The sequence below is a fragment of the Nymphalis io genome, chromosome 2 (genome assembly GCF_905147045.1).
Source record: "Nymphalis io chromosome 2, ilAglIoxx1.1, whole genome shotgun sequence".
In the NCBI taxonomy this organism is placed as follows: domain Eukaryota; kingdom Metazoa; phylum Arthropoda; class Insecta; order Lepidoptera; family Nymphalidae; genus Nymphalis; species Nymphalis io.
The window spans coordinates 5,330,817-5,357,252 of NC_065889.1; the positions used below are offsets into that span (position 1 = coordinate 5,330,817).

Here is a 26,436-nt window from a genome sequence, read left to right on the forward strand (position 1 = left end):
TAATTTTAATTAAATGATCACACATATTCTAAGCGATCAACACACTAATAATATAACGTGCAAGAGCGACCATTGAAAGCGTATCATATCAATAATATAAAGCGTTTTATCCGACGACTTACTTGTTACTGATATATTAATATAATACAACGTAAGAAGAAAACCAATCGTTATAAAATAATAGTCATCAGCCTCTATACATTCAAGTCAATACTAATACAGCGAATAATACTAAAATTAAGTCAAAATTATTTCAAAGTTTTTTTGGCAGGCAGGCGGGCTTTTTAGGACTAGATCTGATTTGGCTATAGAAGTTGCTGTAAAAGAAATACAATATCGAAACTGAAATATATCATAAACAATATTGCCCAGACTAGATAGCGTATGTGTTGTCTAAGAATACAATCTGAAAAATACTAATATAGAAGTATAGGGACATCTAAAAATATTATATTCTTGAGATTATAAAAAATCCTTACAAATGTTTAATTTATAAAAGATAATATCATATAGATAAGTAATATAAATTTGTTTATAATATTAAAAAGTTATCATAAAGACTATTTCAGACAAATGTTTTTCTTTTTAGCACTCAAATGATATTTATACAATGACAATAATTTTATATCTACACATGGTATTCTACTTATATTCTAAACGTTTAAAAATGTTATAAATATTTATCAATAATACGATAAAAAAGAAAATCAAGTAAAAAAGTTACAAGTTTTATCTTGTAATACATTATAACAATGAAAAAAATATTAATTTTGGTGCAATGTCTATAATATAAAATGCATCTATTTAGTATCAAAAAAAAAATATTTACAGATACAGAGATAGAAATAAAAAATAAGTATCATTTTGATTAAAATGTCTTATTCCATTGCTGTCATATCAATAAAAAAAACATTTGGTTTTTGGTTAAAAACGTTTTTAAAATATATACAAGTCCCCATCATTCATTAGGATTTCCAGTCACACAGCCTTAATTCACTTTTAAAATACTGATAAAGCATTATCAAATCATTAAGAAATGACGCAAGAAAATTCAAATTCAACAATCGTTCTGTTTAAATTCAGCCCACGATTGTTGCTACATACGACTTTCTAGATGGAAATCGTGAGATTAATTTTATATAAAGATTTTCTTTTTCACTCGCAAACAACTCGTCACTAATGTTTTGCCCTTACTTAAACTATAGTTTATGGCAATATTTTTTTATTAAAAGCTGAATGAATTTCATCATCATGTCCTATAAGTCTTAATAAAAAAGTTAACTTTAAAACAAATTTGTAATGGCATAAAGAAAGTAGCTCGGATGTGTTCCAATTCTTACAAAAAAAAACTTAAATCATTGTATTAAAAACTAAACTTAAAAAAAATATTTTAAATCTATAGATTTTACAACCCAAATTACATAAATTTCATTTTGCTAGAGATTGCCAGACATTGAAATTTCCCGTTATAAAGCATTATGTAATTAAGTTGAGATCTGCATGGCTTTCGAGAAGAATTTTAAGTATATGCAAAAGTATTATAAGGAATGGAATACAAAGCATACACGTTTAAAGCAACCATTTAAATCATGATTCATTGTTTATTGTTACACGACTTCATTGTTTTAAATTTAAAAATAACATTTCTACATTTAAACGCAATCTAAATGCATATATACTTCTATATGAGTTTTTTACAATAATGAAATTTGAATATGTAGGTATATAATTTGAAAATCCTTACTTCCATTAGGTGTCAAAAAAAATTAATATTACACTTATATCATATTCTTTTATATACATTTCGAAATCTAGTAAATATTAAAGTAGAATTATTGGAAGTATTTTTTTCATAATTATGAGAGTATATAAGGTTATCTATTTTGTAGTTGAAAAAAGCGTTTTAATTAGAGACGTGAAATTTTAGCAGTTTTTGTTTGTGTGACATAATGTATACTAGTCTATTCTAACTATAAGATTAGTAAACATAAATGAACTACTGTTTGTTTGTGTAAATCTTGAATATCAGTGAAGTTATTATCGGAACTTTTGAAGTAAAATTAAAGTGGTATAAGTGATTAAGTCGAACAGTGTTGTATTATAAAGAAAGATATATTAATCAAGTATTGTTTGTAGTATAACATGGCAACGCAAATCGTATGCAATATGTAAATCTAAGGTTAATCTTTACTCCTTCTGCGATTGGAATAGGATAGATAGTTCTTATTAAAAACATGTTGGATTTTATATGTCCAATTATAAATAATATAATATGTGTCATGAATACTATTTTGTTACATTTATTCACTAATGCTTTATTCATTCGGTACACAGCAATAGTAATTCATGTTCCATTAAAAAAAAATTTAACATGAAAAATATATACATAAGAATGAATATAAACTAGTTATTTTAATTAATAATATTATCGAATTATAATAATAGCAAAACAATATGAGTGAATACTATCAAAGAACATCTAATACCTGAAAAATTAATCTAAACCTTAAAATATAAACGAGATATTGAACAGTTTTTATTGTAACCAATTAAATAATAAATCCCTTGGAAACTTGATCACATTTAAAAAAATATATTTTATGCTCCATTACAAAAATATAATATGGGAATCGGTGACTATATTTTCACATATACGATTTACATAGATGTGACGCAACTTATTCATACTATGCAAAGCAAAATAGTATTAAGCGTTTCTATTCACATTTCCTTCCATTGTTCGACAAATGCAGTATAAATCCGATAAAAATATTTGGATTATAATATTATAATTGTATCTCTAACACATAAATTGCATTAAAATTTTAGTAGTACAATTTGTTATTGTATTGATGCGTGAACAATTAAATCTATATAAATAGCATTTCTCTGATGTTTTATTATGATTTACTGGATCAAACTAGTTTCGACTGCTTATTATTAGATACTGGATATTATTAGACACAGGTAGTGCATTTTATTACCGTCTCATTCAGTCCTGTGTAGCTAGTGGGTAGTTCGGTGGTAAAGCGCTCAAGACTTCCTTCGACAACTCCTTGTAGGCACGCTCCATGATATCTTGAACTTTATCCTTAAGTTCGGGCACATCTTCCATTGTCAAACCTTCGGTCGGCACCGGCTCTAGGCACTGTATGATTGCGTGACCTGTAATTGAAAGGAAAACTAAGTTTTATACTTCGATAAAATTACTAAAACTCATAATAGTTATATCTTAATACTTATTTGAATAGAACGAATATCTTATAAATAATAATAAAAAAAAAAATCAATCAATTAAGTTTCCCCTAAACGAAATACATAAATTATATAATTAACGAAATAAAATAACACTGATTTCAAAATATATATATGTGATTTATTCGTTTTATATAATCATAATAATATACCTATTATGTAAAATACTTTCATAAATACTTCAACTGAATATCCTTTAAATAAACAAAAAAAATGTAAATGTTGATATTTTTTGTAGTATTTAGTTAATTGAAGTTTTAGTTATTTTATTAACGAATATTTAATAAAATAAATTAAATTTGAATATTTCTTTTCACACCAGACGTTTTATTTATATGTGAGTTAAGGCTGACTACTGATTGTTCTAATATTATTCGATTATTTGATTTACTATATTAATAAAAAGGAAAACTCATTTTTTTTTCTGATCACCTAATTATTGTCTCTGACGGTCTAATTGTCTTTAGCCATAGCCCACTAAGGTAAGAGATGTGTACAGCCAAATGTGTTTTCTTTTTATTCATTATCGTTATAGCTACGTGTCAGTTTTGAGGGTCAGAAGTGTTCTATTATAAAACGTTGCGTCTACAAACGTTGTGCATAAATTCGAATAGGTATACGCTGAAGGCGCTTAAAATTTTAGCCAAAAAAATCATTAAACATATAAAATGAATAACACATCGCTTATTTATTTATGGTCACATAAATAAAAGAATAATTTGATTTTGATTATCTCAATTTAATTTTAGCATTTATATTTCTGTTGCACAATTAAATTCGTTAAATTATATAAAAAAAAATCATATGCAATGTATTTTTAACAACTCATAATAAAAACGTAGCATTATTTCTGTTGAGTCTTGTACTTATATTTTTAATTGTTCATAATTATTTAATGCAATTAAAAAAAGACCTTTTCTCCTTTTTATTGTAATTCATATAAAAAGAATAAAAAGAAATACCTGTTTGTCTGTTTATAGAAATATTTAGAAAACCGTGGTAGATTTTTGACAATAAGTATAACAATACATATAAAAGATATTGAATAAATATTTTAGTATATTGGTGTGCTATACAATTTTTTTTTCGTAATTTCACGACCGCATTTTATAATGGTTCATAGAAAGCACGTTCCTACCAAATTTCATATACTGCCAAATGTCTAAAAGTAAAAGAGCATAAATAGCAGGGAGGAGGAGGGAGACTGAGTTTCGTGCCGATTCATCTCGGTAGAATCAACATTCCGAATCGGTAGCTTTACGTTTAATTCAATACTGTAACACGATGATTCAAAAGTGCTCTTATAAGACTACTTAAATAAAGAATTATTTTATTGATTGGATTAACAATTGTAAGCGTTATATATGTATAAAAAAATATTGTTTTTGACGTTTAAGTAAGTAGTCAAATATTTACTGTAAAATAAACTTCTGTTTAAATTTGTTCGGTGGTTGATAGAAGTTGAATCTTTTTTTTCATAGAATAGGTAGGCGGACGAGCATTTGTTAAGTTTTCACCAACGCCCATAGAGATTGGCATTGTAAGAAATGTTAACCATCGCTTACATCGCCAAGGCGCCACCACCCTTGGGAATTAAGATGTTATGTCTCTTGTGCCTGTAATTACACTAGCTCACTCACCCTTTAAACCGGAACACAACAATACCAAGTACTGCTGTTTAGCGGCAGAATATCTGATGAGTGGGTGGTACCTACCCAGACGAACTTGCACCATTTTTTGATTTTAAATTGAATTTTTTTATTTATAATTATAATTAGATTGTTTTACTGTGAGAATATCGTAATTATATTTAAACAAAACAAAAAAACATAAAAACAATGGCATGTTGCATTATTATGATAATTTCATAAACAATTACAAATATAAGATTTTCAACTGAAATAATGCCACGTTTTTATTAAAAGTTGATAAAAATACATTTTATATGATTTTTTTTTATATAATTTAACGAATTTAATTGTGCAGAACTATAAATGCTAAAATTAAATTGAGATGATCAAAATCAAGGTATACTTTTATTCATGTATTCTCTTATAAGCACTTTTAAATAGTCATGTTACATTGATAAATTAAATGAAAAGCTCAATTGAAACTAGCAAACTACGTAGCAAAAACGCCTTTTTTATTATTTAAAACAACCGCTTGACCCGCGGCTTCGCTCACGCCGTTATCGAAAATCCACCTTTCGTACTAAAGAGATTAGTGCAATTGTTATTATTGTAGTAATTAAAAATAAATAAAGAGTTATTGTAATGCTTCCTTATATACAATATTAGAATATATATTTTCATTTCCTAGAACAACGATTTTTCTGACACGACTAACACGTGAACTTGCTACATATGTAAAGCAAAGGGTAAAGCAGCAGCAGGTAACACAAAAAAAAATTACATCCCTTCTAATCATATTAAACTATAAGTTTAAAACTAAATAATTTAATGCAAGCTTTATTAAACCATACAAACTAAGGTATAGGTAACCTTAAAGTAATAATCTATAAAATTAAAAACAAAAATAATAACTTAAGATTGATAGACAAAATTACAAGCGAGTCAATAATTGAAATCTAAAGCCACAACGTATTTAATATTATCAATGTAATATTTAAATTAAAAAAAAAAACTCAAAACAATCAGACGAAAAGACGGCAGAACAACGACAGAATGCTATTATGTATGGCAGAAGGGCACTCCACTCCGGAAAATCTGGACACCGTGATTCAGAAATTGACGCATTAAGCTCGCCACATCTATGGGCTAATGGCCGCAACATATATTGTAACAACAAATATACATAATTTTTTATAACTTTTGACAGATGAGTTCACATACAGGCAGGCAGACAGACAAAAAAAATATTGTTTTGGTAACACGCAAATAGCGGCAACACCTCAAGGTCAAGAAAGGACCTTTTGCTGGCCAAAGTTCTTTTTTTAACCCTTTTTTATCATTTATAGGCCAGCGTTTGACCGTTGACTTGCCTGATGTAAAGCATCATGGTCACAAGCACATGGTCTAGGATGTAACACACTTGACTCGAAGATACCTGTTTACTCTGGATTTGAAAACACCAATGTTGTACCTATCAGGTAATACATACTCAGGCAAAGTATTCCACAGTTGACTGGATTAATATTCATTAGAATATCATAGATTATTCCAGATCTTGACCAATGATATTGCGTCAATTCAATTTTTAGCTTTTTTTTGTCTTTACAATCAGATTAATAGTTTTTGTGTTCGTTTCATTCCACTAAGGACCAATAAAAACTTAAGGACCTTTTTAAAAAATCAATTTGTTTAAAAATATATACATTTTAAAATAGTAATAAAATAAAAACAAAAACATACCTTTGTTAAATATATATTTTTTACTATTAATGAAATAGTATGGTGAGATCACAACTGGAATGATGGGAACTTGCGCTGCCACGGCTATGTTAAAGGCGCCTTTCTTGAATGGCAGTAGTTTTGTGAAATCTTTGTTCCTTGTCCCTTCAGGAAACAGCCATAGTTTTGTCTGCAAAACAAATATATACTTGTATTGTAGAAATAAACTTAAATTTTTTTATATTGTACTGGTATTATTTTTGTTTAATTTTTTCCTTTTTGAAAAGGTATGGCTATTCGTAATTTAGATTTTCACTCATTAGTCATTGTCAATGTCTATATTGTTTGTCAATATCAGATGGGTCTTGTTGTTGTGCTTCTTGTTGAAGGATGAGTGAGGTAATAGCAAAACGGACAAAAGCTAAGAAGGGTTCCAAATTTATTTTTGTGCCAGTGGGCATGGTCTATGACAAAGGTGACCACTTACTGGTTGCATTAGGTCCAGCACTTGCTCATTTGTATATAGAGAGAATGAAGCAATCAATAGATTGTTTCTTGAACTTATCGATTATCAATATCAAGTAAATTAATAACAATTATTTAAAATAAGAATATAAAAATTCTTTTTCGTGTAAAAAATATAAACTAATTAAAATATTTTATAATAAACTATTTCTAGACTTAGAGAGGATTGCCTTGTTTTTATTATGAGTATGAGGAACATCATTTTCTGTGACTGTAATTATGCTGGGACATAAAATCTCAGAATCCATATATATATAAAATACAGTAATTCGTTAAGCTTACCTTATGCTTATATGATTATAAAAATAATAATTTTTTTGTTTATTTTTCAGTCCCTACCTTGTTTTTGATCATAACTTCAGATGTGGCTTTTAGAGTCCTGTATGCATCTTTTGAATTATTTCTATCAATGAAAACAACACCAGCTAGATATGCAGATAAGCCAAACGGCATAACATAAAATAACTCCTTTCTCGCAACTGCTGCTATTTTGACAGCAACATGCCATATGTTGAACAAGCCTGAAATAATAAGTATTATTATTTCAATTCAACAATGTATATGAATATTATGAACCCAATAAAATAAAGGCTTATTATTTAGTTAGTTAATAGACAATTTGTTTGTGTTATTTTTTTTAAAGTTGTCTTTATGTATTTTATTTTCTTTGTTTTCATATAATGAGTTCCTAAATAATGAGCTTTTCACTTTATTTAATAAAATATTTGGAATATAAATATATATTATTATATTATATATATTATAGGTGGTTGATTTCGATACGAGTTATCACCAGTATCTAATGATTAAAACCAGATAATTCAATTATTCTAATTTTAACAAACAAACAGTAATTAATATAAACCTTCATTCTTATCTTTTCCAAATTTAATTAGAATTCAGATTATATCACGAATGGATAAAGATTAATTCTGATTTTTATTAAATAAATTATTAATATTCTTAAATTCTTGTGACAGTTATATTATTATATATACTTTTTATAATACTAATAAATAGAGAAACATACCCAATATATCGAGAGAAGACTGATGATTTGATACAATCACAGCACCTCTATCTTCAACAAGGACTTTACCATTCCTTAAGTGCCATTTTACTTCTATAAGCTTAGTCACATGTTTAATTATTTGCACCCCAAATCTGCAAAATAAAATAAGAAAACGTTCATTTTCCAAAAAAATGTTTAAATTTATAATATTATCAAAGTATCGATTGAATTACCGAAGAAATAAATATTTTAATGTATATACTTACAATGAATTCTTAACATTTTTAGGGTTGAATACGAAAAATGGCAACAGTAACAAAGCTATTATTGATGTCCAAATGTAAAAGACGAGAAATTTAGATTGAAACTTTACATTATTAGGTGTTTCAGAAAAAAGCTGTTTCAAAATATACGTAGCCACTGTTATGATAAAAATGTAAACAATTTTGTCCCACATATTTAAATTTCGTTTATTATGGATGCCGCACTGGCTTCAAGACGTCTTTCTTCGAATAATTATAATATAAACTCAGAAAGACGCGATAACATTTATTCGGACGTTACGTTGGTTTAATTGAATCTTCAATTAAAGTAGTCAACTATATGAGTTGTATTTTTAAATTTTTAGTTCTTTGTATGATTTCACATTAAAATCACAATTTATATTGAAATGAGTAGATTTTTATAATCTCATCAAAATGGATTATAAAAATCGTTTACAAACAATTGTAATAATGATAATTATATTACATTTTTAAAACGAAATAGCGACATTCAATATTATTAAATAGCCGCACAATGCAACGATCTGTTTGTGCTATAGATTAAAGAAAACTGTCTGACAGACTCGAGAATAAGAGACTGTCCAACAGTGTTACCAGTTTATACTGTGAAGTAAAGAAGACAGAATTTTGGTTATTAATTGTACATAATTAATACCTATTTATCTTTTGTCTAAAACCATTTATTTCCTTAATAGTTAATAAAAGGAATTTAAGAATTTCGTTTAAAAAAATATTTATTCGAAACTAAAAATAAGCTAATAATAATAAATATAATAAATACGACTTAAAAATAATTACTCACATCGTAATTGTAAAACCGTAAAAATTAAACTGGTAACATATTTTGTCGTTGAGTTAATCAAATATCAAATAGCATCTTCATACTTATGGCAATCCAATGACATTGATAGCCTAATTTAAGGTTTACCAGTCAGTAAAATATGTTTAGTTTTAGTCAATAGGCTTCTTATTATCGAGTTTTGTGTAACCGATGGAAATCGGGAATAATAATTAAATTATATTTCATATTGTTATAAGGACTTTGTAATACACTTATAAATGATAATATTTACCTAATTTGTTATCTTTAAAAAATATATCTGTGAAGGTTAGTCACCTCATGGTAAATGGTTACTACTATTCATAAACTAAAGAAATAATAACCAATCCTTAAATCGCGATGTATGGTAAAACGCGGAGTATGTTTAAGACTTGGGATCTGAGAAGTTATTTACCTTTAGTAAACTTGCTCACTCACCCTTTAAACACAACAATACTAACTAGTGCTGCTTAGCGGTAGAATAATTGATGAGTTAATGGTCCTATCCACTATCCAGACGGGCTTGCAAAAAGCCCTATCATCAAATAAATGAATTTTATCACCAAGGGACTTTTAACTCACAGCATTTAACTTGCCACAGTCAAGTTATGTCATTCAGCTTTTCTTTTCCTGGTCCTGTTCTTTTTATAACTTAATATCTAAATCCCATTAATAATGTTTATTTATTGTGCAGTCTGACCTGTTCTACCAATTAATTACTGGATAAGACATAAGCTGATGTAATTATTAATAAGGTATGCAAACAATATAAAATTATATCTACGAGTAGCTTGATGTCGTGCTAAAGCTAACTAACTATAGAACATAAAGCTGTTGGTTCTGCGCCTGAACTCTTTCCGGTCGTGTAGGGTTGCCGTCCTATCTGATTATGAGAGTTACAGAATAGAGAGTGCACCTGTGTTTGCTCACATTCTTGTGCACTATAATATCTCTTGCGCAGTTGGCTAATCCCTCTTGAGATTGGCCGCCGAGGCCGAAATTATTTTTTTTATTATTATTATTTTAAGACCTTTTTCTTCTGGCTATCATCATTATAATATGTAGCTAATTATAATTCATATATTTTGAACGCCCGATGTAAAAAGAGGGGTGTTATAAGCTAAACGTGTGTGTAGATGGTTCTATAAACTATGAAGAACTGTTCAGGCATTTAAAGATTCATTTTCTATTTTTCACCATTCCATACCATTCACTCCGGAAAAGAGGCGTTGTCCAAGCCAAGTTTAACATTTAGGCAATATGCATTGTTATTTACTTGATTTAGAGCCGAAATTTACATGTTCCATGTCGGCACACTGGTTGGAACATGTCTCAAATCTTAACCGAAGATCAAGTCAAGGTTCAAGGTTCAAGTCCGAGCAAGCACTACGGCGTTTTCATATTTTTTATTCTATAATTTGTCTAGTGATCGGCCTTGAAAGAAAACATCGCGTGTTAAGCTTCTTGTGTACGTTGAAGTTTGCCACATGTGTATCTACCAAATCACACTGGAGCACAGGGGCGTCGCTACACTATCAGCCGTAACAAAGATACAGGGGCCCCGTACCCGAGTAAGCAAAAATTCGTAAAATGTTATCCAAAATCTCACTGGAACTCTAAGGGTCGGTTTTTTGATCCGTGTTTAACTCAACCAAACGTAGTTCGATATTATGATAATATAGTCGGCAAATTCATCAGACGATGATATATTTGCGGAGTACGTGTTAATAAGAAAAATTTTTGAACCATGTAACTCACCTTTGGACACCTAGGATAGTGTAGACTTTTGCCAACGGTATCGGTTGTCCAAGGAAACGGTTATGTGGTTAGTCGGTCAAATTGGAACCTATCTAAAAACTCCCACCACAAGGAAGGTAATGTACCGATTTAATGTTTCAATTATTGTATCTTTAATTGGCCAACCATGTTCACAACAGCACTATCTTAAATTATTTCTTACGTTTTAGGAATCAAGCTATAAAGCTCTTAAGGAAATATTGCTTAAATTGCGATTCTACGCCACAGGCACCATGCAACGATGCTCTGGAGATTTCTTTAAATCCCCCAAAAAACCATATATAATAATAATAGCCAATGGTTAAGTTTAACTTTAGTTAAAATAGACATTGGAAAACGTAATAGCACTTCAACCACTAGTTGATTAGTTGACTATAGTTAATCTAACAAATTGTTATAAGTTTTGACCATGGATTAAAAGACCGGCTTTTAGACCGTACGCTAAATTTCCCGGGAAAAAATTTAGATATTATACACATTTTAAAAATAAATTTGAATAGGTAGTTTTGACTCGTTGACGGTCAAGGCGCTAAATTAACGTGATAAAAATTGTCATCGTCACCATTTTTTCAAGCTACTTCACTACTGGAGCAGTGTGGTGGAATAAGCTAGGCAGCAAATTTTCAATTCTATTAGCTACATCGCATCGTGTGTTAGTGTCGAAATATCAATTGGCCAAGGAGGCCGAGGCAAGTAATAATTAGGGTGGCAAATCCAAGTAAGAATACAACACAATAAATATAATAAAAAAATAATATATATATATTATTTCTAAATTAGCATGAAATAATAATCAAAATACAACAATTACAGCTTATATATTTAACATTTACCCACAAGTAATAACGCTTAAATTAAAATAACAACTAGTTATTGAATGAATTTAATTAAACACGTTTTATATTTATTAACATACAAGGAAGTACGGTCTGTCTTTGTAACAACGCATACATAATATGATGGATATAAAGTGAGAGTTTTATAATATGTTATAGACACGCAAATGTTTTCCGTTGACTGGAATAATATATTTATATCTTATTAAAAAATACTAATTTACTGTATAAAAACACAATTACTAAGCATAAAGAATGACAAAACGTCATTAAAAAAACATGAACTAAAAAAATATTGAGATTAAATTGTATTTAAATAACAACAATTCAATAAAACACATGTATTTTTGTATAAACAAATTAAACCAACATTAAATACAAGATAAACACTTAAACTTGTATAAAAAAACAAATTGTATAAAAAAAGTTATAACTAACGTTTTAGTTCGACGAGCTTAGATAATAATGCAAATCGAATGCCGAATATTTTTTTTTGTAATCGTACGCGTATGAATTACAGCTGAAGCGATGATGCAGTCTGATATGGAATGCGCTTGCGTAGACAATGCCTCTTCATATTTGGTTTCGCGGTTTTTCATGTCAAGAAATATAGACGCGTGAAGGACACACCGTTGTTGTGAGCATGATAAATGAGGATACAAATAGCTTCGTGCGAATGGGTCCATGAAGGCTGTAGATATCTGATAAAGGCTGTAGTTGTTACGGCGCCTAAACGTAGAGGTGCAGTATTAATTGTTATATTACATTACCCCTGTACACAATTTCCGAATACCAACCTGTAGAACACCGACAGGGTATTTTGCACCGATGTTCTAAAATGTGGAATTTGGATTCAATTAGCGATGCAATCGAAGGTCTCCTAAGGCAACAACGAGGCCCGATGCTTCGAGTTGATCTTTGGCTTCCTACATGAGCGGATATAAGCTTTATATTATAAAGTGTAAAGATGTTCCAGTTTGGTACTTCACCATCACTTTATTTACAATGCCAAGTTTCTTAGCAGTGATTTCAGATTTAGTCTCTATGGATGTAACAAAGTTGATGGTGGATAAAGTAATTGTGATTTTTACCACGAAAAGTAAGCATCAGTGTGACAGAATTCGTTTGCGGTGATGTGCTATAAAATTTGTTTTTGAAAATGGTACAGACATTTTTTTTTTACTTTTAAGCATCATTGACAACTAAGTTTACTGCCCTTTGTTTGTACATAACAAGTGAGTTTAAGCATATTATTTTTACATTTTTTCTACAGATCGACAGAAGAATGTCTTAAAATTATGAATGATAATGAAGTTTGGAATCTTTTCGATAAGTTAATGAATGTGCCTACTTTATTTAATTCTCCTAAACAGTTAATACTAAACCTAAAGAAAATATACAGTTAATGCATTACATTATAAAATCAACGTCACAAAAACTGTCAAAACTCGATTGAGATTTAAGTATGTTGGAATAGGTCGCTAAAATGTTGTTTTTCCTAATCGCCTACCATTTTGTGTTTTTTGAAAGCGTGTGGGTAGTCATTCGGTAAACCACTCAAAACTTCTTTCATGAGTTCTTTGTATTTTTTATCCATTTGATTCCTTACTCGTTCCACAAGATCCGGGACGTCCTCCATTGTCAATCCCTCTGTTGCCACGGGCTCTAAGCACTGGATTACTATGTGTCCTATAACAAGTTTGAATAGAGTTGAACGTAATCCTATATACATTTTTTTATATTATTGTCAATTTTTGTTATCTGGTAACCGGTACACTAAATTTATAAAATACAAAAAAAAAACATTATTATATTAAAAAAAAACATTTAGAGAGAAAGTTTAATAAAATGTTATGATAATAATGATATCCTCCTGACCGGTTTCCATTTTTAACGTAGACTGCTCAGAAAACATTATTTTTTATTGAAGTACACGTATTATCCAATATATGCACTCGCAAAAATATGTTTTTCTTCATTCATACAAACATTCTTTTTTAGGATTTTTTAACAACTTTCTTATGAAGTTTTGTTATTACAAAAGGGCATGAAATCAGTTTTACGAGTAAAAGAAACAATTATAGATATTAAATCAATAGTTCTATCTCATTATCACTTATTTATTTTGAATATAATGCTTTAGGATCTCTTCATGCGGATGTTAGACGTTTAATTATACATATCTATAAAGATTATCGCATTTAATTAAGTTCTTTGACCTTAGTACAATAATCAATTGATAAGTTTTGTATGCCTAAATTATAATTTAAAAAATACATGAAATCATTATTATCAACATATTGAAGTCGACAAACTTATTTATATCATATCATATTATTTATATCAATTAATTAGAGGTACCTGTGTTAAATATATATTTCTTTTCGTTTATGAAATAGTATGGAGAAAAGACTACAGGTATGATTGGTCTTTGTGCGGCCACTGCAATAGCAAATGCTCCTTTTTTAAAAGGCAAAAGAGTGTCGTTTTCTTTATTCCTCGTACCTTCAGGAAATAGCCACATTTTTGTCTAAAATAATGCAAATGTTAGAATACATAATTTGGTAGATGAGACATTACGTAAAGCAAAGGACATTGTATTTTAACGGTAATTTTTAGTCTGGTAAAGTAACAGCTTGTCTATGTCCCCTCTACTGATGAACAAAGACATTCTCATAAGAAGAAGGCTAGGAACTATTTGTAAGGTGCAGGCTGGTGGATATCCATGGGACACAATTTTATTCACATGTGATTTCCGTCACGATGTTTTCCTACAATGCCGTGCATGAAGTGAGATATAAACACATATTGAGCATATGAAAATTCAATGGTGCTTGCCTGTAACCAGTTCTATCCACTGATATAATTCAGTTCAAATTTTGTTAAATGTTGTACTTATTAATATGAATGTTGAAAATAACAGTGTGTTAATAAATTTTATAACATAGATTATACGAAATTGAGGTGTTTCCTGTATGATACCTTATTCTTAACCATGACATCTGATGTAATTTGAAGTTGTTCATATGCATCTCTTGCGTTTTTCCTATCTATGAATACTACTCCCGCGAGATAGGCTGCTAATCCGAAGGGCCATACGTAGAACAATTCCTTCTTAGCGATAGGCGCCAGTTTACCAACAGCGTTCCAAATGTTAAAGAGACCTAAAAGATAATATTAAACTATAGTATAGACAGAAAATATATAAACAACAATGATAGTTTCATTTATAGTAATACGCAAAAAAAATATTGTGTAGGTTTTTGTCAAATGATTATGAGGTTGGATGTACCTAAAATATCAAGAGACGACTGATGATTTGAAATAATTACGGCCCCTTCCTCTTTAGATAACACTTCACCATTGCGCAGATGCCATTTTAACCCATATATTTTAGTTACAGGCTTAATCAGCCAAGCACCAAGTCTGAAAAAGAATAATTATTGAGTAAATAGTTGTAAATACTTTTACTGGCTAAGAAATAACAGCTTAAATGAGATAAAAAAAGCAGTGAAGTAACTTTATCACTTGATAACTTCTATTCTGTAACAGGTATTGATGGAAGTCTTTAGAGATAGTTGGTACAACCTAGAAATCTCAATTATACCTAGTATGAAAACCACATTGTGTTTCATTAAAAATAATTATTTGACCTAAATTGATAACAAAACGTTGCTTACGCTGTGATACGTATATATTTTTTTTAAATTAAAAAGAGGTAGTCATACTGGAAAATGGGCCATCTGAAGATACGTGGTCACAATCGCACTGTAATAAATATTAAAAATCCCTTATATTATCAGTGCACCACCAGCCTTGGGGACTAAGATGACCTTGTGTCTATAGTGGCACTGGCTTACTCACCTTCAAACAGGAAAACAACAAAATAAGTATTGCTGCTTAGCGGTAAAATATGCGATGTAGCTGGCACAATGCCCTACCACCAAATCACTCGACATGAGCTACAAGAAGATTTATTTTCAGTTACATTTTTAAAGCTACACAAATTTTTGTATATTGACTATTATATAGCACGCTAAGAGAAATGTTATCTAAATATCTTTTTTAAAAAAAAACTTACGCGGCGTTTTTAAGATTTTTTGGACTAAATAAAAATAACGGCCAGACAACGCAAGCCATAAGAGATCCATAGAAATAGAAGATAGAGAATTTGAAATAAAAAATAAATTTGCTCGATTCACTGGTCTTTATCTTTTTCGAAAGATAAGTAAACACAATCACGGCTAGAATCATCCACAATTTGTCCCACATTTTTTACAACCAATATGTATTTATTGTTTAAGAACGATACATGCTTCGCAGCGATTGTTTGTATACTAACTGCCCTTGCAAGCATATCAATCATAAAATATTAGGGCTTCATTTGTTTGATAAGAAATTTGCTCAAATAACATTCAAGTGCGAGTACAAATATCATATATCTAAAATTATCAGATATATATGTTTTAATCTTATAAGTAGATTATTTATGTTTAAATATTACATATTTATATTACCTTTTTCAGTTGTTCCTTTTATATATTTTTTTGGTTCTGCCTAATAATCAAAATAAGTTTTTGATCAAGTATTTTTAATTTGTTAACAAACAGTAGCTTAGAATTAGTTACTCGATCCTTTTTGTCTACTCGTAGTTTCTGACACTATAATGCTATTGACATCCATGATAACGCTCTTATCGTTCAGTTATCAATTTAACGTAATCTAAATTAGATTTATCGCTTTTAACTGTGAAAAATTATGGTATGTTATGTTTTATTTAGTCTTAATTGTTTATTATTATTAATAGTCAGCTATAGTGATTTGAAACATTGCTCGTTGAAAGAAGCTAAAACATATGATTCGACTGATAAGCTCGTTAGTCGAATTACTTAAGGGCATGTAACCGTATCATTTTTTTACCTTAATTATGAATATATTATTCATCATAGGCAGGCAACTACCTATCATTCTATAATATTGTAATTAAAGCTAAAACATAATATCGTTAACCGAGCTACCAATAGCTACTTTTTTAAACGTAAGCGGGTTTCCTCCTAGGGTTTACGGATTTATTCACTAATTTGTTAATTGGTTTTTCGTAAATAAAATTTTATTTTTTATTTTTATTAAATAATTAATAAAAGTAACGAAAATAATTATGAATACGAAAACTCGTTCTACTCAACTACATATGAATATTTAAATATCTTATACATTTACACTTTTAGTAACTTCTTATTAAATTGCCATGCCATGGTTTGGGTTATTTTTTTAATTTTGACTATTTTATTTAATGGATTTTTTTGTCTAGCTTAGTATGCATATATTATCAATGTACGTCAACCGTTTCGTTTATCTAGGGATTAGCTCATAAGGATACTGATGTCATTGGTTCACAAGCCGGATTAGACTAATAAGGTATCAATTAGTTTTTTCGTCAGTGGCATAGCTATGCCAATACAAATAATGCGGTCGCATGGGTCCACTGGTGCTAGGGCGGTCCAGCGAAACACAAAAGATTTTTTATTTTCAACCTTTTTTTTTTGGGGACCCGAAATACCTTTTTTCCATAAGAAACCGCAAAAAAAGAGTAGGTAATTTAATTCCGTTCACGCGATTTCAACAATATTATTAGTATTCCACTTTTTGCTTTGGGGCCCGAAAAAGTGAGTTACGCCACTATTTTCTGGCAAGACGTCATTCTCAGTAGAAGGCCGGAGAATAGAAGTTGGTTGAATATTAGGTTGAAAATGTTGATGCTGCGTCTGATCTAGGATCGAGGCGGGTCTAGTCGGATTACTGTCCCATCGTATTATATTAGTTAAGAAATATAGAAACCTGCCGTGTTTGCGCACTTCAGTAGTAGAAAATATTTACGCAGTGGTTGACTTTTATATGAATTTCTAAGGTTCACTAAGTTCAGTTCTGCTGTAATGTGGTGAAGAAAATTATATTATTCACGGATATGGATGGCTTGCATAGAGCTTATAGTTACTTCTATAATCTGATTTATTATGGCATTCTAGTTGGTGGTAATAAACTCCATATTAATACTAAACAAGACACAACAATGATATTTATCCTATTTATTCATATTTACTTACTGTTGCTTTACAATATCGTAATTGATATTGTAATGTACGTTCGTAAAAACAAACGTTTTTCTAGCAAAAGTGACGTATATACTGTTATTACTAGGAAAAAATATAAACTTGTCACCTTTATTACGCGACTTCATTGCTTTCATTACAACAGGATCGCAGCAATAGTTTAGATATATGCATTTATTCAAATTCAAAACAATCATAAGGTAACGTTTGTGTTTGTGAATATAAAACAAAAATTTATTCATTGATAACTAGTATCTGGCCGCCGCTTCGGAAGCTGGAGGTGTTAGGTAGTCTTTGTCCTTTTCTGTACCCTTGACAAGGTGTTTACAAAATTTCATGATGAACGGTTGAGCAGTTAATACGTGAAGGCGGACCCAAACAAACAACAAACAAACTGAGTTTCGCGTTATAATATTTGTAACGATAATTGTTATAATTGGCTGGTTCTTCTCAGGCCTGAGGTATTATTTTTTCAGTTGGTGGTATATTTTTTGTATCAATACGAAAGAATATTGCTTCTATAATGGATAAAGATTTTACTATCAATATAATTTTATTTAAAACTAAAACGAAATAGTTAAAGCATTTTCAATCCTTTCATTAGTTTATATACTTGCTATGAGCGGGCGTTATGAGCGGGCTTCAAACCCCCGCCCATCTGGGGGCGCATACACTTGTCGGAAGTGCGGCCGGAGGATCCTCTCTCGCATTGGTCTTTTCAGTCATGAACGCAAGTGCCTTCGCGATGCCGCTTAAATCATCTGTCAAAGATGCAGAGGCCTATATATATACTTGCTACTAGCTTGATAAAAGACCGCAGACCCGGAGGTCCTGGGTTCAATTCCCAGGTCGGGCCAATAAAAAGTTATTGGGTTTTTCTATCAGAAAATTTTCAGCAGCAGCTCGGAGTTTCGAAGTTGGAAGTGTGTATACTCCCGTGCCTCGGAAAGCACGTAAAGCCATTGGTTCTGCGCCTTAACTCGTGTCAGATTGCCGTCCCATCGGATTATGAGAGTTAGGGAATAGAGAGTGGACTTGTGTTTCCGCACACACTTGTGCACTATAATATCTCCTACGTAGTTGGCTAATCTCTCTTGAGATTGGCCGCCGTGGCCGAAATCGGTCTGGAGCACATTACTTTTTTTTGTATATTGTTGTATTATAACTTTATAAATGTATCTTTATATATATATATATATATATATATATATAATTGCAACAGTACAGTAAAAGCCTATTAATGTCCCACTGCTGGGCTAAGGCCTCCTCTCCCTTTTGAGGAGAAGGTTTGGAGCTTATTCCACCGCGCTGTTCCAATGCGGGTTGGTAATACACATGTGGCAGAATTACAATGATCTCGTTTCGTTTTGACTCTTGTTAGAATTTTGATAATTCACGTCAAGCACGAGATGAATTATAAACACAAACTAAGCACATGAAAATTCAATGGTGCTTGCCCGGGCTTGAACCCACAATCATCGATTAAGATTCACGCGTTCTAACCACTACCTTTTATTTCTAAGCTAGCAACAGGATATACAAATGCATTATGATATTTGTTTTTAGTTACACTGAAAAATAATAAGTTGCATTCTGTGAATTAAAAGCATTCATTTTTGTAATTTCTTTTCAATAAAACAAGATTATTTCTTCATTATGAATAAACGACCCATTAAAGTCCCCTCGCGTTAATACGTACATTCCTTTTTGCACTCATATGTTTAAATCTAACTTAGGCCAATACCCTCCCATTAATAGATTAGTTAGGCAATATAACTTTTTACACAATAAGTCGGATATTGATATATACTCAAATAAACTTGCAAAATTTAAGACTCTTGTTGAACTGTTTAAAGTGTAGTATGTTGGCTCATAAGAACTGAACTTTTGTCTTTAAATTTGTTTATGTTTCATTATTTTATAGTCAAATAGTATTGTTGTACCAATACCACTTATATATTTCCTAAATAATTATTATAAACTACATAACTGCATTTTAATATTAGGTCCTTACATATGAAATTGGCGTTTTGTACGGGAGGAATATAAAGTCACTATACTCTTATATTATTATACTTATTATACTCGTAATTATATTTCGGGTGGAAGCCTGGGCGAATGGATCAGCGGGGGTGGGGCGAATCAGGTCTGTAGCCCAATAAGCCCTGATTCGCAGATGGGAGGAGGACCTGGAATCCCCATCAGCAGGCCTGGTGATAATGGAGGCGATCCGCCCACACTTGAATCGCTGGCTAACAAGAAGGAGCGGCACACTCACGTTTAGGCTGACGCAAGTGCTTACCGGACAAGGCTGCTTCGGTAAGTACCTGCACGGAATAGCTATCACCCTCCTGCCACAGAGGCATACTCTGGTGATGATAGTTGGCGGAGACCTCTCGCTGCCGAGTGTGATTAACGCTATTCTTGGAAGCGAGAGGTGTTGGATGGAAATGGTCTCTTTTTACGAGTGTCATGTCGTAGAAGGAGGCCAGCGAAAAAACAAAAAAAAGGGTATCTTTTGCATACTTATAAGAATGATAATTTTTACCCTTTGACCTATAAACTTGTAACTTGTTAATTTGTAATTATTACCATATGGCATGTTGATAATCCTAAATAAATAAGATAATTGCCAAGAGAGTATCCATTTTAGATTAAAAAATATCTAAAGCAGTATAATTATATTCAAATCCAATTGTTATTTTTTATCACTGTCAATTTTTAAGCTATCATTAATCTTAAGTATTTTGTTATCATAATTTATTATTTGATTTAATCATAATAATTATAATATTGTATATTCTAAGCATTTGGTTTATAGTTTTTAAAGAATTTTAAATACTAATAAAATAATAGACTACAGATTCAAAATATTAACACACATACATAAGCCCCTTTTTCCGTTAATGCGCCGCTAATCACATGAACAGAGATGTGCGTGTATTACAAACACAAGAGTTGATTCTATCTATATAATATTCTATTATATATTATTTAACGATATGCTGCGAGAACACTACGTTTATACATACATATACATATATGGATTATAAATGCTACTTTACGCTTATTGCCACTATAAAGAACGCCAGACGAAGAAAACTCATGCAGTCGTGTGGATTTCCTAATCAGTTCGTAACCACGACAGGTGGAACTCAGTCCAAACGTGTCAAAGTAATAAGAAAAAGAGATCATCACTGTTAAACCCCGGATATAATTTATAAAAATTGGATAGTAAAAATCGCGAAAGTTTACACACTGTACATTATACACTAAGTGTACTAAGTGCACTACAGTAACATAACCGGACAATAACGAGACACTTCCGTTTAGGTAGTTCATAACCAGGGTGGATTCAATTCTGTCTTAATGAAGTGCAAAATTAGTATAATTTCTGCTAAATCTCTAGTAAAATATATAAACTGGATAATATATCGCGAAAGTTTAAGTTACAAGGTGGTAGATAGCTGTTCTTCATACAGGTGCACTTGTATCAAGCGAAATGTTCCCACGGGTATCCTTGATAGGTATGAAGCCTGTTCAAATTATTTAAGCAAAATTGTTAGTTATAGAAGTTTACAATTCCTGTTAGCTTAAAATAGAATCTTAGTATTCTTTTTCATATTAGTTTCAAAGTTATAGGCTAGGATGTGTTTATATATACTCTGTCCATTTGGTTATTCATTTTTTGACGGATGGAATTAATGAATGCAGATACGTAACATTTTGATTTAATCGATTGAATATTGACACTAATTGGTAAAAAGTAACGTTTTTCTCGGTTTGCTGTTAAATACAAAATTACTTGTTTGAATAAAAAAAACCGCATTGTTAACTTTGAATTCGATTTTTCAAGCATTAACTTAATTGTCGTATCAATTATATAGTAGTGTTTACACATTAATATGAGGCTTACTAAATATTAAAGCACATCGTTTTTTATGTATAACAAATTTTTCAAAAGATATTTGAATTATTAAATGATTCTTGTAATCAAGTGACGCCTGAAAATTGGTCAAGTGTAGTGGAAAGGACCAATTTCCTATTTTATCGATGGCATTCGGTTAAGTATTTTCATAACAAATAGTATTCACAGATTGTTACAGTGGTAAGAAAGCATCAACTGTTCTACAATTTGCTACTAAAGTCAAAGCGTACAGCAATTCTCCCGAGGATGATGATGATATCACTACAAATGTAGCTGGCTAAGAAGCTAAAATCGAGATTACATGGGAGGTAATTTCAATCGAAGTTGTCTGATTGAGGGCGTATGTGCAAGTTGACAAAATAGAGTAATATCTTGGTACGGATTGAAGAGCTTGATTAGCGATCTAAGCAAAACTTAGATATTTGAGCTTCTTTTTTAAGATAGAACTTCAACAACTACAATAATTGTATGGGTAATTTTTATGCAGGATGTTTTTAAGATATTATTATACTCATAAATACATTGTTTTTCAACTATATTTCGTATATCAGGACACTTAGAATTTGAGACTTTTTTGAGTGATTTTTTTTTCGAAAATTCCAAATTTTATTAATTTTCACGTTCAATATAATCGTACTAAAATACTCTGAAATTATTCTATATCTGAAGAAAAAATTTGTATGAAAAAATATATTTAGAATAGCCTTTATTTAGATTATGACAATGAGAGAATGAAAGTGCACCTGTGTTTGCGCACACACTTGCGCATAATAATATGTTCTTCGCATTTGGCTAATCTCTCTTGAGCTGTGTCGCCGTGGCCGAAATTGGTCACGAGGACAACATATTATAGCTACTTAAAATCCAGCTAATACTTACAATTAGTGTTCTAAGATTGATCAGTTTCAAAGTACACTTTCTACCGACTATGATGCGCCATGATTACGTTCCGACAAAAAAGGCATTATCATTATCATTTTTTATATATGTCTAGTGACATATAAAATTATTATAACAGTTATTATCTCCCCGAGCGATCCATTTTTTCCTATCCAGATAGTATTTCCACCAATTGCCTATTACATTTTATTGCACGCCCTACGCTTTTACGGTTTATTCCGGATATAACTTTATATAAAATATATAAAACTAATAGTAGTTGTATATAAATTATATAAAACCTTTTAGTTACTAGTTATAATGACACGACTAAAAAGCAATTGTTATTCATGGAAAATTTATTTAACTTACTTTTGTTTATAAATGTATATTATATTTTAATAAATATATGTAAATGAAGTAGTTATATATATGCATTAATTTTGCTTCCCATATAAGCTGTGTTCCAATGTGTTAAATGTATATTGCCTCTTAAGTCTGATACAATTATTTCCATTCACTGTTCGACGGTTGACTGGAAGAGATCCCTGTTTGGGATAAGTCCACCTTTGTACATGTATAATTTAAAATAGCATCGAGTATTTGTGTGTGATTAATTTTCATGTTATGTCATGTATACAAAAAAATGAAGGCAGGCATTCGTAAATAACCATTTAATTAAACAAAGTAAAAATAAAACTAAATTTAATTTATAACAAAAACGATCTAGCAAGAATCATCTTACACGCACAATCAGGCAACAATTCTACTAACAAACAGTCATTTTAATGCAATCGAATCGAAGCGTGATTGTTGCCGTTCTGTTCCTATTGTTTAATTCATTTATCGACTATTGGCATAAAAGTTAACAAATACGTTTGGTTTTGACACAACGGTATAAATATTAACATCATATCGTTTTGGTTTCGATCCGAATAAATATAGAATAGTCAAAGTTGGATTGGAATTGAATCGGGAACGTATTGTAATCGTTATAGATTAATAGAATTTGGCCCCAGAATGTAGATTCTTTCGCAAAGCGATGCCTAAAAGCTCAGGAGTTAGACATTGGTGATATTTTTAATCGAATTGAAATACCGGCTTACCAATTAAGCAAAGCAATTATTAGACAATGTTATATAGATATTCAAGCATTAAGTCAATGTTGGTATTTGTGATTATAATTAATAAGGAACCCTCATAACAGATATTCTTACCTAAATTTTGAAGTACCCCCGTTTCAATTTCAATAAAATGAGTCTTAATTATACGTAAAACCATTTTCCGCTTTGCGCGAGTTAATGATCATTTTACAGCATAGCTATAAAAAGTTTGTTAATTTTTGAAATGTTGATAAAAGTGTTATTTTTTATCGCTATTTGTCTCTTTTTTGGAAGCAATGCAGAAGTTAAAATTAAATCTACTAAAACGTATAATTATCCTCGGCTTTTTAGGGATCATGTTTATACTTCGTTAAGCGAGAATGGAAAGAAATTGTTCTTCGCTGTTGACATACGTACGTACATTTTTAGTTGCCTTGAGCCGTGGTTCCCAAACCGTGGTCCGCGGAACCCTGGTAGAGAAATCATTACACACACATACAAAAACTGTAGAAGAAATAAAACTTCAAGCATTTATATAACCAGAGACTTTTTATAAAGCGAAAAGGAGATAATGGTGATACAATTTCTTAGAATAGATTGAAACAAGGGGCGGGTGCCCCTTGTGCTCCTTGTGCGGGTGCATTAATTATACGAGTTATTTTATAATTTTTCCATAATAAGTAGACTCATTGTTGTAAAAGATCACCACTTCTCATTACGTATTTTAATTATAAAACAGTATGTGCTGTAACTGTTTCGGACAATAAAGAAATATTTTATTTTCATATAAAACTAATTTAATTATATTTTTAATAATAAATATAATTAATATTTTAAAATGTTAATGTTATGAAAATTATAAAAGATCCTCCAGACCGATTTCGGCCACGGCGGCCAATCTCAAGAGAGCTTAGCCAACTACGCAGGAGATATTATAGTGCACAAGTGTGTGCGCAAAAACAGGTGCACTCTCTATTCCCTAACTTGGATTAGGATCCGATGGGACGGAAATCCGATACGACGGAAGTATACACACTTCCAGACACCGGGCTGCTACTGAGAATTTTGCTAGAAATTAAACCCAGGATCTCCGAGTCTGCGGCCTTACATATAGCCACTAGACCAACGAGGTAGTCGTAAATTATATATTTAATGTAAAAATGTCTTGTTAGCCTCAATCAAGCCTGATTTTCAGATTTTTGGTTAAAGTTTTATTTTTGCTCTCTGGAAGTAGAATATCCAAAAATAGGTGGCTACGTCATAAAAAGAAAATTCATTTACCTAGTTTCAGTCATTTTCTCTTATATAATATATAAATAAAAGTATGAAAGCGGTTTTTATTTTGCTTAGATGTATATTCTGTTTTAAGACCCATCCTGCACGGAAAAAAATGGAGCATGTATTCGAAGAAATCAATGTCTTGAGAAGAAAATGTTATATATATCAAGAGCATGCTATAAACGAGATTTAGTGTGCTGTTACGATAATACAATCCGCTTCCCAACAGTCGAACATGTTACCCGATGTACCGATTGTACTGAAGGAAAGTCAAACATAGGAGTTTAAAATAAATCAAAAATAATTTCTATTGACATTACGAGTAAGATGTTTTTCGCTACAAAATGAAACATAGATTTATAATATTCAATTTACATTTATGAAGTTTGCAATTAAATATTTAAATTACAGTTTTAATTATTTAATTAAATTATACATAACATTACCGAGTCTGTATTTTATGTATTACTTTTAATTTGTATAATCTTAATCATTTTGTTTTTCTTTGTCAAATTACAAATGTTAGTTAATTGACCCACCCAGTATTAATCTAGAGAATCAATTTTACGTTTTTGTTACGTCGAATGTAAGTGATTAATCTAAATATTTATTTTGCAGTTGTTCTAAATTTTATTATTCGAAACATTCATGCACCAATCATCTAGCTCGGAAATAAAACTATTTAATGTCTACAAAAAGTAAAATGTCATGAAAAGTTTTGTATAACTGCGTCAAAATTGTCCCAATTTTAGTTAGTGGCTGAAACTCGGCGTACAAATAAATTCGTTTAAATATAATATGTGACTATCACGTTTAATACATTTACAAGAGCTTTTGTTACCAAATATTACGTTATTTATAGCAAAATATAATTTATTTTTGAAATGTCTACAGTTTTTACAGGCTTTGTTTTAATGTAAAAGTTCGTTTTTTTTAATAATAATCAAATAAAACTAAACAGAGACAAAATATAAAAAAGTAACACCGTTAAAAGATTGTTCTGTGGCATATACCCAGGACTTGTGTTATTGCATTATTTTACCTTTCTGAGTTAATAGATTCAGTATATGAACTATCAGCGTTAGGATCACCAGAAGTGTGGCCCGGTTTTACAAACTTTGATTTTTTTTTAATATATAATAACCATGCTACTAAAGTTTCAAAATTCATTCATACTTGTTAGATAAAAGTTTTTGAAGTGAAATATTGTAAGACTTGCCAGCATGAAATATTTCTGGTAGCATATGTTTCTGTATAGT

General features: G+C 30.4%; 1 protein-coding gene and 1 long non-coding RNA gene across 3 annotated transcripts; one reads left to right on the forward strand and one right to left on the reverse strand.

Moving 5' to 3' along the window:
- Positions 1-2,557: 2,557 nt before the first annotated feature.
- Positions 2,558-16,196, reverse strand: LOC126774759 (uncharacterized). Its single transcript, XM_050496299.1, has 11 exons — positions 15,961-16,196; positions 15,172-15,305; positions 14,862-15,043; positions 14,241-14,409; positions 13,386-13,568; positions 13,260-13,264; positions 8,409-8,629; positions 8,161-8,294; positions 7,470-7,651; positions 6,627-6,795; positions 2,558-3,165 (listed from the first exon to the last, which is right to left on the reverse strand). The coding sequence occupies exons 1-11, from the start codon at positions 16,149-16,151 to the stop codon at positions 2,993-2,995; spliced, it is 1,743 nt and encodes a 580-aa protein (XP_050352256.1). The 5' UTR covers positions 16,152-16,196; the 3' UTR covers positions 2,558-2,992.
- Positions 16,197-24,106: 7,910 nt separating this feature from the next.
- LOC126779356 (uncharacterized) lies at positions 24,107-26,028 on the forward strand. Of its 2 annotated transcripts, XR_007670340.1 has the most exons (3): positions 24,107-24,312; positions 25,269-25,499; positions 25,796-26,028. It is a non-coding gene; the product is annotated as an uncharacterized LOC126779356 (long non-coding RNA). The 2 variants fall into 2 exon arrangements; XR_007670334.1 differs by lacking the exon at positions 25,796-26,028 and having other exon boundaries at positions 25,269-25,622.
- The last annotated feature ends 408 nt before the right edge of the window (positions 26,029-26,436 follow it).